Source organism: Mytilinidion resinicola (assembly GCF_010093595.1).
Source record: "Mytilinidion resinicola strain CBS 304.34 unplaced genomic scaffold BDZ99scaffold_2, whole genome shotgun sequence".
NCBI lineage: Eukaryota > Fungi > Ascomycota > Dothideomycetes > Mytilinidiales > Mytilinidiaceae > Mytilinidion > Mytilinidion resinicola.
In genome coordinates, this window is record NW_022985438.1 from 1,264,052 (window position 1) to 1,279,791 (window position 15,740).

General features: G+C 52.0%; 7 protein-coding genes across 7 annotated transcripts; 4 read left to right on the plus strand and 3 right to left on the minus strand.

Moving 5' to 3' along the window:
- Positions 1 to 531: 531 nt before the first annotated feature.
- BDZ99DRAFT_514647 (uncharacterized protein) lies at positions 532 to 1,326 on the plus strand (the record flags this gene model as incomplete). The annotated part of the gene is made up of 1 exon (XM_033724893.1): positions 532 to 1,326. The coding sequence occupies one exon, from the start codon at positions 532 to 534 to the stop codon at positions 1,324 to 1,326; it is 795 nt and encodes a 264-aa protein (XP_033582996.1).
- Positions 1,327 to 1,461: 135 nt separating this feature from the next.
- On the plus strand, positions 1,462 to 2,527 carry BDZ99DRAFT_127408 (uncharacterized protein). The gene has a single exon (XM_033712584.1). It carries the CDS (start codon positions 1,652 to 1,654, stop codon positions 2,417 to 2,419), a length of 768 nt encoding a protein of 255 aa, XP_033582997.1. The 5' UTR covers positions 1,462 to 1,651; the 3' UTR covers positions 2,420 to 2,527.
- Positions 2,528 to 3,184: 657 nt separating this feature from the next.
- On the minus strand, positions 3,185 to 4,048 carry BDZ99DRAFT_337003 (HET-domain-containing protein; the record flags this gene model as incomplete). The annotated part of the gene is made up of 1 exon (XM_033714308.1): positions 3,185 to 4,048. A coding segment is annotated over one exon (864 nt), but the record flags the coding sequence as incomplete, so codon positions are not given.
- Positions 4,049 to 4,887: 839 nt separating this feature from the next.
- On the plus strand, positions 4,888 to 6,293 carry BDZ99DRAFT_127417 (BCNT-domain-containing protein). The gene is made up of 2 exons (XM_033712585.1): positions 4,888 to 5,235; positions 5,295 to 6,293. Exons 1-2 carry the CDS (start codon positions 4,898 to 4,900, stop codon positions 6,061 to 6,063), a joined length of 1,107 nt encoding a protein of 368 aa, XP_033582999.1. The 5' UTR covers positions 4,888 to 4,897; the 3' UTR covers positions 6,064 to 6,293.
- A 230-nt stretch (positions 6,294 to 6,523) lies between these two features.
- Positions 6,524 to 7,087, plus strand: BDZ99DRAFT_471324 (uncharacterized protein; the record flags this gene model as incomplete). The annotated part of the gene is made up of 1 exon (XM_033721718.1): positions 6,524 to 7,087. One exon carries the CDS (start codon positions 6,524 to 6,526, stop codon positions 7,085 to 7,087), a length of 564 nt encoding a protein of 187 aa, XP_033583000.1.
- A 427-nt stretch (positions 7,088 to 7,514) lies between these two features.
- Positions 7,515 to 8,788, minus strand: BDZ99DRAFT_457955 (Tautomerase/MIF). Its single transcript, XM_033718806.1, has 2 exons — positions 8,729 to 8,788; positions 7,515 to 8,668 (listed from the first exon to the last, which is right to left on the minus strand). Exons 1-2 carry the CDS (start codon positions 8,771 to 8,773, stop codon positions 7,868 to 7,870), a joined length of 846 nt encoding a protein of 281 aa, XP_033583001.1. The 5' UTR covers positions 8,774 to 8,788; the 3' UTR covers positions 7,515 to 7,867.
- Positions 8,789 to 9,769: 981 nt separating this feature from the next.
- On the minus strand, positions 9,770 to 15,157 carry BDZ99DRAFT_127452 (uncharacterized protein). Its single transcript, XM_033712586.1, has 12 exons — positions 14,614 to 15,157; positions 14,552 to 14,561; positions 14,434 to 14,466; positions 14,221 to 14,376; positions 12,833 to 14,171; positions 12,523 to 12,769; positions 12,194 to 12,467; positions 12,109 to 12,142; positions 11,444 to 12,027; positions 11,206 to 11,334; positions 10,604 to 11,156; positions 9,770 to 10,515 (listed from the first exon to the last, which is right to left on the minus strand). The coding sequence occupies exons 1-12, from the start codon at positions 14,916 to 14,918 to the stop codon at positions 10,064 to 10,066; spliced, it is 4,116 nt and encodes a 1,371-aa protein (XP_033583002.1). The 5' UTR covers positions 14,919 to 15,157; the 3' UTR covers positions 9,770 to 10,063.
- Between the last annotated feature and the right edge of the window lie 583 nt (positions 15,158 to 15,740).

The following is a 15,740-nucleotide window of genomic DNA, read 5'->3' on the forward strand; positions in this document are numbered from 1 at the left end:
GTGTGCCATCAATCAACTATATTCTCCTAAAAGAGGATCTTGCACAACAGAAACACAACAAAAGGACAGCCCGCCCCCTGAAATATCCGGGAGCATATCTTGTAGGCATGCCCGAGAGCTCTTCCTTCTCGATTTAGTACATCAATCTATTCACCCCTACGATATTCATACTTTCTGTATTCCCTCGTGCTTCTGATCAGGTTTCATGTTCACGATGTCCTTGTCAGCACTATTCGCAACATGCATATGATCTTTTAGATGCCTACATTCATTTCATAGTGTCTATACGCTTTCACAAGGCAAATAACCCCCTTTTGCACATTCACTGTCACTGTCATTACTCTCCATGCGTGAATGCCCAATTTGAACGCCTAGAGCACCCTCTGAGTACTCACGTGAAATCTTCTCAGAACAATTACAACACATCACTCCCGCGCTCACCACCCACACACGCATCTTACAAACCCGTCCACCACAACACCCATCGCGCCGCCCACATAATACTCAGTCAACTAGCACCACCACCACAACATGGCACCCCAAAACCGTGATCGCCTCGTTTCAGTCAACGCTATGGTCTCAGAACTACGCACGTACATGGCGAGCTGGCGTACCTCGGCCTTCGCCAAGCAACTTCGAGCACTACTTTTATCCCGCTCAGAGAAGTGGGCCATTGATCGAGCGGTCGTAATCGGTCTCGGTTGCACGATTCCTCGTCAGCTGAACGAGGAGACCGATGAGGAGTACTGCTTGTTCCGCCGGCACATTCTTTGCCAGTGCATGATGTTCCAGGAAATCGCCAATATTTTCTCTTCTGAACAAGGGGACCGCAGCATTGAGATGTTTGCCTCTGATCCAGACATCGATCGGCTCGACGAAGAACTGCTTGAGCGTCTAGGAATCACCGTTGTCGACAAGTGGGAAGAGCTCGTAACAACGAAGACGTTCGTCTATAGCCCTTTCGCCCCCTGGCCCGTTGGCCTCCGAGCCATTCGTCGCTCACCGGAGCTATATCTCGGCGTCGACTGGACCGTGGTTATAGAGCTCCATGATCCACGTGATCCGAGCAAAAGGAAAGAGGGGCGTTGGGGCATGACCATGGAGCAGTACGCCGTCTGCGAGACCTTTCTAAAAGGACGTGTGGAGAGCATATTTCCGGGACTCGAGAACTTTCCGGAATATGCGGCAATGGACTGGGAGAGAATGTTGGAAAGCCACGCTGAACTAATCGGTGTGACGTATACGGCATTATTGGGGCCGTTCCGCCTCTACTGGCCGAAGCCAGCACTGCCTCCGGTAGAAGGCGAGGGAAAGCGCTTTGGTTAGGCTGCTTAGGTTAGTTAGAGGTAATGATCTTTTCTTTCCTTCGACTTCTTCACAGGTAAACGCCATGGCGTCATGCTCAGCTCCGCGACCTCTCTAACATATCGTAACAATGCTATTCACAACGCCTTCAACAATGTTCCTTATAATTTACTCTTATTGCCATCATTCACTAACAGTGAATACTCATTCTCTACCATATAAAGCGCCCCTTGATGTTAAGTCTCCACGGAACACTCAGACTCAGAACAGCCCACCCCCTTCTTAGACCACCACAATTTCAACATTTAAGAACACACCCCACCACTTAAAGAACAAACACTACAGCATGGATGAACTCATCGCACCTGAGGAATGCACAAGCATCATTCATCTGCCCGCTCTTCTCGAAGATCTCTCCGCTTTCAAGGAAGAATGGCTCGCGTCTCCGTTCTCCACTCGGCTCAGCTCGCTCCTGCTTGCCCGCTCAGAAGGGTGGGGCGTCGACCGAGCAGTCCTCATCGGCCTGGGGAACATGACTCCTGATGCTCGCGAGTGCGACGAGGACGAGGACGAATATAGGCTGCGGCACAAGGGGCGGCTTATTCAACTGATGATCTTCATTGAGATTGTTAACATCCTCTCTACCGCACAGAGTGCCCGCCCTATAGAGATGTACGCCTCCGATCCTACTTTCCAGCACATAGACGAGGCATTGCTAGGAAAGTTGAACATCAAAATATTCAAGAAGGGAGAAGAGCTCGTCACGTCATCGACGTTTGTTTATAGCCCCTTTGCACCCTGGCCGGCTGGTGTCGACGCTATCCGTCATTCTCCAGAGTTGTATCTCGGTGTTAGCTGGAAGGGGACCACGGAGCTCTACAGTTTACAGTCGAGTTATGGATTTGAGATGACCGACGAGCAGTTTGCTATCATGGAGAACTTCTTGCAGACTCGCTTGATGTACAGCTTCCCAGGACTGGAGAGCTTTCCGGACTCGCAGTTCGAAAAATGCGATCCTGAGCTGGTGGAGTTGGCTTTGGAGGGTTTTTGGGGAGCTTTCCGATTCTATTGGCCCAAGCCAGTGCTCCCCGCACGACGGAAGACTAGACGTTGAGATCGGGAACAATAGAGTGACGTAGAATGAATGGAACGCACCCCATACTATAACCTTTCTATTTCTGAATCTATGAAGCAACTTGTGATGACTGACATCATAACCCAAGTATTAAAGCCACCAGGGCAGTATTCCAATACGACGTGAGATTGAATGACATGGAACCGAAGCGATATCTCCAGAAACACAAAGCGTCCGTCTCCATTTTTCGCAGGCTCAAATGATCGTTAGAGACTCTTCTTCCGCACCTTTAAAGAACTCTACGCTCGCATCCCAGTAGCAGCCAACTCGCTCGTACCTACCCTCCCCACCTAGTACCAAAATGAGTCCATTATGTCGGTAATACCAGCTCGTTTCAACACGCAACGTGAGACATGTCAGCGGCGTGTCAAGCGACAACGGATCATCCGCAGTATCGAAACAAGCCGTAATCTTCTTTCCAACTTCGTTATATATTTCACCTTTCAAATACTGCAAGGGCTGCGGCCCCCTATGCTCATCTACTAGTCTCGGACGAGATCTCATCGTTGCTTTGATCGTTGATCCGTGGAGATCTACATATCCGCCCTCGACCCGGCCGAAGCGATCGGAGGGGTTTTCCAAGGCGACGTGCCATTGCTCGAGTTCGCAAACGGGCTGGAAGGCTCCGGATGAGTCTGTCCACTGCACGGGCCTGATGATTGATGCCCACGAGAAGGTCGGTGCGAGGTATTTGTCTCCGTGGCATTCTAGCCATGTCGTCTCATCCTTGCCTTTTCTAAGCATTGTCCTCCACAGAAGATTGGACATCAGGTCCTGGCCATCTAAGCCTGCTATGTAATCTTTGATACCATAGTCTGAAGCTACGGCCGAGATGGCGGGAAGGATATCAAGCGGATATGTTAGTTGGCGGAACGTGTATAGCTCCACCAACGTCTGCCATGGTACTCCTACCACTCCATCTGCGTCTTTGCAGTAGAATTGCTTTTCTGGCTCACTCTCGTAAGAGTCTTGCTCGTTGCATTCACACATAAGGTCTTCTTCGCACTCCAACACTAGTTCCGTGTCCATGAAATGAAGAGCACGCTGCGATAACAGTCTCTCCTGATAACACCATGCGCGTCGGAAGAGCGGTGATCCCTCCGTAGGAATCGCTCCAGTGATATTGTTGTGTCCATCCTCCAGCTTGTTACAGTCTCTAGCATAGATAGCCATTCCCGAGGGGAGCCTGTCCGCTAAGGGAAGTTCGATGTCGGACTTTCTATCTGACAGGAAGCCCTCATTGAATGAGGCGGACCGCGTGGCACAGATCGTGAGGAAGGCTCCCGCGTATATTGACGCCATTTTGGATGCTTGCTCTAGCCAATCTTTCGGATCGTCTTGGACGATGCAATAGGAATCGATCCATATATACCTATAGTTCAACCCCCGCGTAATAGTAACTGCATCCTGGATATTCCTGGCCAGTCGAGAGAACTCCATTCTTTGGCAAAGCTCATCTTTGTTCGATTTCAAGGTTCTATACGGCATCGTGCCTCCCCAGCAGTGAGACAATGCAAGATAAGGCCCCTTGACCTGTGATGTATCATCAAGGAGTTTTGGAGCAGTGGAGCCAGTCGCAGGGCCTACATCCACGAGACGATCTGGCATGCTTCCCGAGCCTGGTGTCCGACTATGTCTATGGTTACTGGCGCATTCGGAAATTCGTGTCAGCAAAGCAGGTAGTGTACCCCTAGATGCTAGAGCAGGAGAAACAGGGGGTCTAAACGGGATAGCCGAAAGCTCTTTGACGCCATGAGGGGGAGAGGCCTCACGATACTTTAGAACATTGGAAGCGCTGGAAATTGATAATGCGTCCGTATTACCCTTAGAGAACAGGATAAGATCAAATTGATATTCGATCTGCGAAGGTCCAGGTGGGGTCAGGTCGTATCGAACTCGAAAAGAGGTAGGGTCCCCTTTAAAGTACCCCAAGTACAAATTTAAGGGTTTAGAGTCGCGAAGTAGTTCTTGACCTCTGGGAAACTGCTGGATGCCGTGCCAGACGGCTGCGCAAAGAAGACAATGGGCGGCGTTAACACGGAGATGATGAAAATTGGTGTGGATCGAATGGCGCGTATCAATTTTCCAGTTCTCGGCCTTACCCATATCATGGCAGGTAGAGCAATTGGCAGACATGATTCTGACTGCAATGTACAAGAAAGACGACGAAGACGTATGGAGAGAAAGCAGTATTCTAGAATAAGTACGGCACGAGGAAAGCCGTTCTGTCAAGGTTCAGTGGCGTACCCTTTTCTATCTCTTGAGGACTATACTGAGCCAGACATAGGATGGAAAAGGCCCGATTTGTGCAGTTTGGTAAAGAGATGCTCACTGACATTCACCCCGAGGTTAAAATGTGGGGTACACTAGCAGGGATCGCATCGAAGCTTGGCGCGACCAGCAATTCAACCGTGACGCGCCAGGAGCTCTCTAGCCACAACCACACAACCCTTCACAATGGCACAAAAACCACTATCCCCCGAAGCCGACGAACAGTACCACGAATCCTCCGACGAAGACTTCAATCCCGCCACCGCCCCCGTCGCCGACGAATCCTCCAGCTCCTCCGAAGACGAACCCATCCCCGCGGCCACCAAGCCTGCGTCGCGGAAGCGCAAGCGGAAAGCACCATCTCCTCCCGAATTTGACTCTGGAGATGAAGTCACCATACAAGCGGCGAAGAGCCGGCGCGCGAAGAGGAAGACAGGGAAGGCAGATGACGACGATTTACTTTTGTCCGACGACGAGGGCGGAGAAGGCGGACTGGTGAAGACTAGGGCACAGAGGAGAGTGGAGTGAGTAGCCGAAGGTCATGATTCCATTCACGGACGAATTTGCTGACGCAATTCTACAGAAAAATAGAGCGGCGACCGCTGGCAAGGACGGATGGGGCAACGGTAGACGTCGATGCGCTATGGTCGCAGATGCTGGCTGCTCCCCTTAAACCTACGAGTTCTGTTCCTGGGGCGGAAACACAAGACGGGGCCCACAAGAAAGGGGAAGATGCGGAGACTGGACCTCAAACCGAGGATGGCCCCAGTGACGAATTCATAAACCTCAAACTCGTGGCCAAGCATGCAGGCCAAACCGACACATTTGAAAAGCGTGTCCGCAAAGGCTCTGCGGCTCATCATCAATATTTAAAAGACGGCTGGACCATCGTGGAGCCGCCTCCTATACCTCCTGAAGAACCTGCAGAGCCAGACGCTGAACCCGCAGACCAAACAGAAGCCCCAGAAACCGATACTATCCACCGCCCCCTCCGTCGACCCTTTCGCTTCGAGCCCAACCCCGCTGGCTATGTCCGCAACCTTCCACCCGACCGCCAGCTTACCTGGCCCCGCAAGCGCACCGCTGTCGACCAAGAAAACGCGCCTACGCCCGCGGTTGCAAAACCTATGCTGCCGCCTGAGAAGGTGAAGAAACTCAACGTGGTGGATAAGACGCGGCTGGATTGGACAGGATTCGTGGATAAAGAGGGTCTGGCAGACGATTTGGATGAGTACGGGAAGGCGAAGGCCAATTATGCAGAGCGAATGGCATTCTTGGCAAATGTGGACGCTAAGGAGGAGGAAGAGAGAAGGAGGGCGAGAGAGGGAGCAAAGGGGAAGGCAAAAGCGTAGGGTTTTGAGCGGTACTGGTATGAACGCTGTCAGCGATGACAGGATGCCGAAAACAAATATAATTGATGTTCTCACATCACAGAAGACTCCCTTTCCAATGAGGCTCATAAGCTCAACTAAGAATTTCTTGGCAACCTCAAAAGCGTTGAAAGTAGGAAGCGTTGAAAGTAGGAGGCGTTGACCATCGTCAGCCTCCTAAAACTTCACTCCAAAAGCCAGAGGTCTGATTCCGAGTCGACGTCAGAAGATGTATGATTTTTTGTGGGAACAGAACTGGTGAAAAAGTAGGTGAAGAATCAGGCGTGATCTCAGGGTTTTTGACGCTTCGTTTGCAATACTAAAGGACCCCTAGGTGCTGGAATCACAAACAAAAGATAGTATTCGAGGGTGAAGTTCTCAAGAACATCGCCGAGTACTAAGACCTGACGCACATCAAAGAGAGTGCATCCTTACACTATTAATGGAATCTAACGCCCTTCAAAACCCAAGTAAACCCACTCCCCCAAAATGCCCTACCCTAATACAAATACCCCTCGCCACTCAACCCGCTGCTCCCGTAGCTCCTCCGTCCGACTCCTCCGTCCGCTCCTTTGACTCCTCCTCCCGAACCTTCGGCACCTCCCTAACCGGAATCTCCCTCATCAGCGTCTCCTCCGTCGCCAGCGCCATCCCATCCAGCAAATCCGCCCTGACATCCGTCTCCGCCAGCTCATCACTCCTAAACCCCATGCTCGCGCACACCCGTCGGCCCCCCCATACTCTCCCAATTCCTTCCTATAAAAGAGATTGCAACACATACCTCAAACACAACCCTCTCCACCATGCTAGCGAGCACGCAGCACCCCGTCGTCCGCGCCACCATGCGCCGCGTCGAAGGAGCGGTGAACAATTCGAGCCCGGGGAGGGATTGCAGGCCCGAGTCCGCGTAGAGGGAGAGCAGGGCGGAGAGGGGCAGTTCGGTGAGGGAGCGCGAGGAGACGGGGAGACGGTGGAGGAGGGTGTGGTGGCCGAGTTTGTAGGGTAGGAGGGTGTAGGGGTTTAGGGGCGCGGGGGGAGGGAGCAGGTGCTGCAGGCGCAGGCGTGGGGTGGGATTGGGGAGGAGGAGGCGGTAGGACTGTTGGGGTCTGGGTAGTGGCGGGAATGATTGCTTGGGTAATGATTGCGATTGAGGTTTGAATGATGGCTTGAATGGTGGCTCCTTGATTTGACTTTGAGTTCTGTGAGGAGACATAGAGTGATGCTGAGGATGGTTTTAAGAGAAGAAGGTCGATGTTGATATTTGGGCTTTTTATGTGCCCAGAAGATATTCCATTCTCGGACGTGCACTTCGGAGTCAACAGCTCGACGGCTCCAAGCACTGGGCGGCAAGTCGTGAAAGTGGTGTCGCTCTTCAATTTCTTCTCGTGACTAAAGAAATTTGTTCAGGGAGTACGTAGTAAGTTTGATAAAGCGAAAGAATCGGATTGGATATGCAAATTTGTTGAGAACTATATTAACATCGATCGCTGTGAGGGTATATCTAGAGGCCACTACTCATGCTGCATTAAATCGCTCTTGCGCCGCCATCACCCACCCAGCCAAGCCCATCACGCCAGGTTCCATCAACCCGAGCGTCACACCCCAAGCCGTGCTAGTGATTACACCTCAAAGCAGTCCGTGTGTCGACGAGCGCTCACTCCTGCCTCCAAACCGCCTAGACGACGCAAGTGACATAAGGCTGTCACCGCGGATGGATGGCGGAACGGGAAAGCTTCACACCCAAACGTTAATCTATGTCAAAGAATCAGAAAGGCGGAAAAGACAGTTACCGCTTGAAGATAGCGATGAGACTCTTCCGCTTCCCGATCTTCGGTGTGGCCTCCGCTGGTATGGGTGGCGGCAGAGGCATCTTAGGTAACGCTGCAGTCTTCCCCGCTGGTCTTGCCTCCGCAGTCCTCCTCCTGGCTCTGTCGTGCTTGGAGGAAGTGTCTTCGGCTTGGGGGGATGGTATATTGGTTTTGATTGGAAGTCTGCTCGTCTTCCGATTCAACGGAGATGACAGCTCTGAGAGATGATTCGAGTCGCTCAGGAAGCTTGGCGGTCCGTCGACATCACCCGCCTCGATGGGCACAGGAGTGAGCACCGGTGGGTAACTGGGAGAGTGGCCATTGACGACTGTTGGAGAGCTACCCATGGTCGGCAGACTGGGTCTCGGCTTCAGAACAAGCGATTTGCGCGAGGCTTTAGTCATTGTGCGCTTGAGAGCACTCCCGTTCTCTTCAGCAAGCTGCTTCTCCAATCGCTCGATCTCACCCAGGATCGTTGTTCCGTTCATGGCCAAGTTCTCTTCAAGTATGCTCTGGAACTTAACGATGCCACGATGAGGCGGCACACCCAGGGTGTCTGATAGGAAAGACTGAAGAAGTGCTGCATTGCGTTTGTTGGTACTCGGCTGGATATGGACTGGGAGGGCGGTAACAGTGAGGAGATACGTGGGGTCGAAGGTCCCCCCAAGGAGAAGGCATGCAGAATGCTCCAGAATAACCATCACAGACGAGTCTGGGCGTTGATATCGATGCGCTAGGGTTTGGGAAAGGTCCATAATGAGGGGATATTCGTCTTTCATCTGAGTCGTATGAGTGACATGAACAGGCTGTGAACTGGAATTCACTATTTACGGACTCACAATGACATTGGTCCGCAACTGCGCGATAATAGGAGAATCTCTCATGGTCCGCTCACGCACTGAACCGGGACTATCCTTGTACCTTTCAGAGAACTGTTCCTCATAGTACTGAGTACGTCGTCTTGAGTTGTGGACGTGAGAGCAGTGCCTTGAAGTGTCTGGGTCCTTCTTCTTCCCGGGCGCTCCATAGACTATGTGACGAGTGTTTTTGCTGTGATCGACCACTGGTTCGGACTCGGAAAAGTTGGGTGGAGTAGACTTCAGTGAGTCCGGAGCAGAGAGGTTCGATTGGGTTGGTGAAAGCTCGTGCGTGGTGTATTCTCCCACTAGCAATTCTGTGCCAGCAGCTCGAGGAAACACAAAGGGCGAGGAGCTCGAAAGAGAAGCCCTGTGGTCGGACATGGCCAGCGAGGTATCAACGGAATGAGGTATGCTCAAGATAGGCTCATCCGTCATTCGTTATGGGGTAGGGAACGTGTTTTGGTCTTGGGGAAGAAGCGGAAGGGGAGGTACTCTTTCGATACTGACTTCAATGCTACTTCCAGTTGGAGAAGCGAAAGAGAAATGGAGAGATCTGTACTCGCCATAGTTTTCTATCTCGGGAGGAGGGACGGAGGCACCTCCTTGCTAGCTTGGTGCAGCTTGGGTAGGTCACACCCGCGTCCTTACGGCTCGCAGCCGTCCTGTCACCGTCCTAATGCGTTGCGCGAGGGGAGCGAGGCTGAAGTAGGTCGGCGTGGATTCTAGGTGGCCACCCGAGTGGCGTTCACTAGTTTCCGTCTCGAAACCAGGGCCCCGCGACCATCTCCGTGCCAGTGACTACCTAATGAATACAAAAATGCACTCGAGTCTGGTTTCGATACCACGTACCTGAACACATGGAACGGCTACCGGCATTGTAGAACGTGGCTCACAATCGTGTACGCTTCGTGCAGCCCCCGCGTCCCACGTGCTTGGATCAACTCTACATTTGTACAGCGCGCTCGGGCATTAGTCTGTGCATGAGATCCTCCCACGTACTTTCAAAAAATGAGATGCGTAGCACCTTCATCAAAAGACTGCGTGTTTGAAGTAAGCGAGGCTGTGGAGCTATTAGCGTTGAGCCTACTTTGTTTGTCTTTCAGTTCTAGTGACCGTAACTGGGGCTGTATGCACAAGCATATAGTTCTGTCCCCTATCTAGAGCTACAGCTCCAAAACGCCACATCGCTCGTTAATCGTGACGAGAGTACCGAGATATGCCACTCATAGCAGAGCAGCTCTTCATTCGTGAAGCTTCGTAACCACATACCCATATCGAAGAATTAGACAGCTCCAATTCTCCCTCATTAATCACTCAAACCTCCGACCCTGTCAAACTCCCATGTGGCGTCTTCGCTGCAGCCGCGCCCCCATGCCCCTGCCAATTATCCAACAGCCGACCCACTTCTCGGAAGCTGACCGGCTTGGTCATGTAGAGATCAAATCCGCTAAGAAACGCCTCGCTCTGGTCCCTCCCAGATGCCAGCCCGGTAAGGGCAATCACTAGGCTCGGGGGCGGCGTTTCCATAGGCCCCGAGCTCGCTGCCACCTCGCGTTCAATTTCACGGATTTGTCGCGTCGCCGCAAACCCATCGAGTATGGGCATGCTGATGTCCATGAAGATGATGTCGGGTGGTTCTGGCGGGGAGCGCGAGATGGCGGTCCGGTACGCAGTGACAGCCTGCTCGCCGTCTTCGGCTGAGACGACGTTTTGGTACTTTCGCTTACGCATGAAGGTGTTGAGGAGGCGAAGGTTCACGGGGTTGTCTACAAGACTAGAGTCAGCAGGCTGTTCCTCAAAGAGCATCCCGCAGCTAATGAAGCAAATCACGGAACTGGTAACTGTGAGACTTACCGTCGACTAGGAGCAGACGAGGTGGGCGTGGCGCAGTTGAGGAAGGAATAGGGGTGATGAGCGGTACGTCGGGTGTACTGGTAAGCGCACCAGCGCCTGTCATCGGCAGCGTAGGTTCAGGTTCTCGAGCCGCAAGCTCTGACCGCGTAGGTGATATGGTTCTCCGAGGTCCAAGATTAGGACGTTGCTGGTCAATCGCAGATACAGGCCTGTCGATAATGTCCGACAGCGAATCCGTAGCTAGGATACCAAGATCATTCGCAGGAGCGTCAGACGGAAACGGAAACGCCTCCTCTCCTTTCACGGTTGAGCTTTTCTCACTGCGCGGTGTGCCTAATGCCATATTCGCATTGCTTGATGCCATGTTTGCAATGATGCCTCCATTTACCAGTAGTTGAATATCTGGGGTGTCGCGGTCCCCGGTTTTGAGAGTAACATGTTCCACCGCTGACACTAGGGAGTCCGCGGACTCTGATGTTGAGTCCTTGCACGTGGTATCTGACGAGTCCAGTCTGTTGTACGCTTCAAACTCCACTCGGAGGGCCCGGGCGAGCTTCCCAAATATTAGTGACAGGAGAGGAAATGAGATTGGGATTTCTCACCTTATGTGGTCCCACTGGGACACAAAGGAACTCGATGATTACACCAGCGTCCGAATAGTCTCTTGTTAACGCGAGCCTAGACGCATTTCCACAGAACACGATTATCATAGGTTTCGGGTCGGAGTTTGTCTGCCGAGATTTTGTCAGCTTTGAGGGGCTTAACCCGGTAGGGCAGAGGTGAGGAGTGCTACTGCTTGTGCGATTCACTTATATGCCAATGGATGATTGGAAAACTTACCGCGCTATTGATAATTTTCAGCAATGCTTCAAGATCGGTCTCGTCAACAGCAACGACATGAGCTGTGGACCCAGCTACCCACTCAGTAACGTCGACAAACCCGAACCAGTTCCGGAAGTAGTTGACCAAGGTCTGACTTTGCAGTTTGGTGGCCTTGGACTGCTCACTGGAATTAATACTCGGGGATTTTCTGAAGAGAGCGACCGTCTTGTCCACGGCTTCTGCCCGACAGAATGGAATGCTGTCGTCTTTTGCGCGCTCCAGACTGCTACCAGCTGAGCTAGGCGTTGATGTTGAGTTCATTGGCGTATGATTCATGGGTAATTTGATCTCTACCGCTGTCCCGATTCCGACAGTAGACTTGACGGTGATCTCGCCATGAAGCATGTTGACGATGCCCTTCACAAGAGAGAGGCCTAGGCCAGTACCTGGGTTCATACTGCTCTCTTGGGCAAAGGGCGTAAACAGCCTATTCCTCATGTATTCTGGTGATATTCCTTTTCCGGTGTCAGAGACCTTGAGCGTTACCCATGTAGTCACATCTGTCGGCGAGCCGTTAGCGCCCTTTTGGACGTCTTCAGCATCTAAGTATGATGATGTTAGTGTGGGAATATCGTCAAAAATGTGCAACTATACTGAAACGCATGGGCATGAATTCAACATACCCAGTTCGACGAGTATGTGGCCTCTGCTCGTGTACTGGGACAGTTAGCTGAGCGCTCTGTACGATTTCCAAGATAGGAAGCTTACCTTCAGTGAATTGCCGAACAAATTCATGACGATACGCCGGAACGCGCCGGGTTGGGTTACAAAACTCCAGCCGGCTGCACGCGCTCCAATATTAATGATAGTCTCGACATTGGGTTTTGTGATTTGGTCGGCTTCAGGTGTTCCAGTCTCACTTAGCCGCCTGAGTGGCGTACTCTTTTTACGTTGATGAAGGGGTATATCTTCTCCCTCGACAGTAGTGATATCTTTGAAGATTTGACCAGTGGAAACTCCTTCAACGACCTCTTCAGTGATGCTAGCCCGTATGTCAGTTTCTGGAATTCATTGCAGTCCTCAGTTGGGAGACTCACGCGGCCAGATCAACATCCCCGTAGATGTTAAGCACAGGTTGAAACCCGTTCGAATTGCCTCCAAACCCGGCGGGTGCCTGACCACGTTTTCCTGCTCTGCGAGCTTTTTGCGCGCTTCGCTCGAACGCGTTAAGTCTACTGTAATCAAGAACCATATTGATGGTATCCAACAGGGTTCGAGCACACGCGTCAGCGGTCTCCACTAGTGACTTCTGGAACGAAGTGGTATCTGTATCATGAAGAAATTCTACGTTTAGGTCAGCACTCGGAGACCGTAAGAAATACCAAAAAAATGCATCGCAATACGTACCCATAGAAGCTAATATGCCATGCAACGGCGATCTTAGCTCATGGCTTATAGACCCAATAAAATCCGACTTCTGTTGATCTGCGGCGAGAGTCGCGAGTCGACCAATTTCCGTCATCACGCAATTGCAGAAGGCAATGCAGTAGAGGAAGTCGGGATTTAAAGTCAGGTTATGGAAATCGTAAAGGTTGTACACAAAACAAGTACTCCATCTTGAAGACGTGGAGTCGTAAAGGGGCAGGAAAATCACTTGTCGACTTCCTGGAAAGTGCTTGAGCAGAAGAGCTCTTTCCGTTTCGGACGGAAAGCTCTTCCGACTTATGTGCAAATCGAATGCGGTTGGCTCATCCCCAGACGAACTGGACCCGCTGAATCCTTCTACGTCCAAGTTGAACAGCTGGCCACGCGGGTGTCGTTTTATTAGTTTATGAAGGTCCAACGGGGAAATTGACGTGAAGTCATCCGTTTCGTTGCTGTTGCTGTTGCTGTTGCTTGTTACCTCGTTAGAAGATGATCTGGCGGCGCCTAATACACCAGACATGCCGCGCCGACGAGGCTGGTTGAATGCAGCAGGTGTATTTCCAGCTTCTTCCTTATCTTCGTACTGAAACTGTACATCTGAGCGTGTATGCTCATTCAGGTTCCAGCCGTCGAAGTCGTCTGATTCGCTTTGCATCGAAGTCATTGTATCAAGAAATACAACCCCACCTCCATTTTGTAGGGAGAGTGAGTCATATAGTAACTGCGCAGCTCTCCGGAAGGTACGCAAATGGTCGTCCTCAACCACCTTTTGTTTATAAGACGTATCGGAATCCGTCCTCGAAGAGTACTTAGACTCAGAATGCTCCGCTCCGCCGTCTTCTTCTTGGCTGATTTTATGACGATGCTTCTGTAGACCGGGTCTGGGGATTGCATTCTCTTGGGGTGATGTTTCCGGCGAGACACTCGATTCGCCTACATGTGGCTTTCTTCGAGAATGTGTTGGCCTTGGAGAGCCTTTTGGAGACGATCTCTTATCTTGATCTAATCCCATGGGGTTCCGGAGAGATGTCACTGAGACATTGTCTGCTGCTGGTCTCCGGACTGTACTACCTCGATGTGCCCCTCTTGCTGGTGGACTTCCTGATGACGTCCTCCTCCGTCTGCGTTGGTGCTCGGGATCAACAAACACTGCTAGACATGTGTTCATGTTTAGTGCCCTGATACGCTCTTCTTTCTCCTTCATAGTTTCTAGATGTGTCATGATATTGCTGGCAATCGTAGTAAGAAACAGCTTGTTTGCCACACCCAAAGGCCCGCGGGCCACAACATCCATCGCAAAGAGACTTCCTATGCTGACACCCTGTAATTGTAAGCCAGCAGTTGCTTACGCCTAAGCCAAATGCACGCACCTTCTTCGTCCGAATGGGAACGCCGACGTAGTAGCGGAAGTGTGGAGGGCCAGCGACAAAGGGCAGTTGAGAGAATCGAGGGTCTTGGGATAGGTCGAGTACTTCGAAGCAAGCGGGGCTGCCGTCGCTAGTGGGCATCGTTTGTAACGTGTGTTCCTGACCGATTCGTTAGCTCGGAGCCATACTCGTAGGAGGGTGTTTGAGTGGTCTTACGCAGAGGCGGCCGGCCTTTGGGACATTGATGCACTACAGCGTTGTTAGTACGGCCTGTGTACGTTGTACATGATGTCTCAAAAGAAGGGCTAGCAGCCAAAGGAACGTCTCCACATACTCCTGCCCATCTTCTTGCACATTAGCAAAGTCGGAGGTGGTGTTGACTGGGTAGACACTTACATCGCATCATCCGGGTCATCGTGTAGCGTACTGTCCTCCAGACTCAACGTCTTGGTGCTCTCGGCCACGAAGTATTGTATTTCCTTATCAATCAGGCTGACTAGGCTCCGCTGTGCATTTAGACGCCATGCCACCAGCTGGGCGTACGCGGTCAAGACGGTGTCTGGCGCAGTGCTAGACTGCGAGGCGACGAGGTTTTGCGCGGGGTTGAAGTACCTGTACAACTCGCGACTGCGGACGAAGTCATCAGGGCCGAGAGGCTTTGTAGCAATGGGCGCTGGCGCACCGTTGACAGCAGGCTCCATGGGCGCGGGATGGTATGGAAACGGACTGCTGGATCGGAAAGTGGTCCTCCTCCCGCAATCAAATGCACAGTGAGGATGATGGAAGCTGGGTGGGAAAAAGCACCGAGGGCGCTGGTTTGCTAACGCCACCGGCGACGCGCATAGCTATCCTGGTCGCACAGCAGTCACTAGAAGGGGGTGAAAGGGTCCTCTGGCGTTCAGCCGCCGCATACAGGCATCTGCGGCGTCGCGGCGCGCATTGATGCAGTTGACGGTGGGCAGGACGCGGGCGTTCTAGATCGTTACCCGGGACCCTGCTATTCCAAACTCGGAGACGTTCCGAGGGCACGCGCTGGAGTCTTTCCGTAGCAGCACAGCAGGAATGGCCAGTCATGTTGAAGATCAGGGCCTGATCAGCACGAACGTCAAGGCCATCTATGTAGGTGGCAACTGCTTTTGGCTGTTACAACATCCCATTTTCAAAACTGAGGAAGATTCTTTAATTTTGGTAATTTTTGCTTGTCCGCTTTCAATTTCAATTCAAAGATTGATAGAGACTCAGCATCATGATGCCGTCATACTGCGCCGGGCGTAAGCGGCACAGCGGCTATCTGGAAGATCTGGAGCTAGCCTTCTTTCATGCGTCAGGATAAGCTTGGGCTGTCCTGCCCGAACATTACAAGGGTACGGTACTTGGATGATTATGCTTGATTACCACAGCCTATCTAACCCCAGCTTGTATCCTTCATCAGAGACGCCCTCGCGAAAGCCTTGAGCAGTAATGTCGTACGAGTGCACACCGTCACAATCGGCCAGCAATCGCCTATGATCTAACCTTCAAGC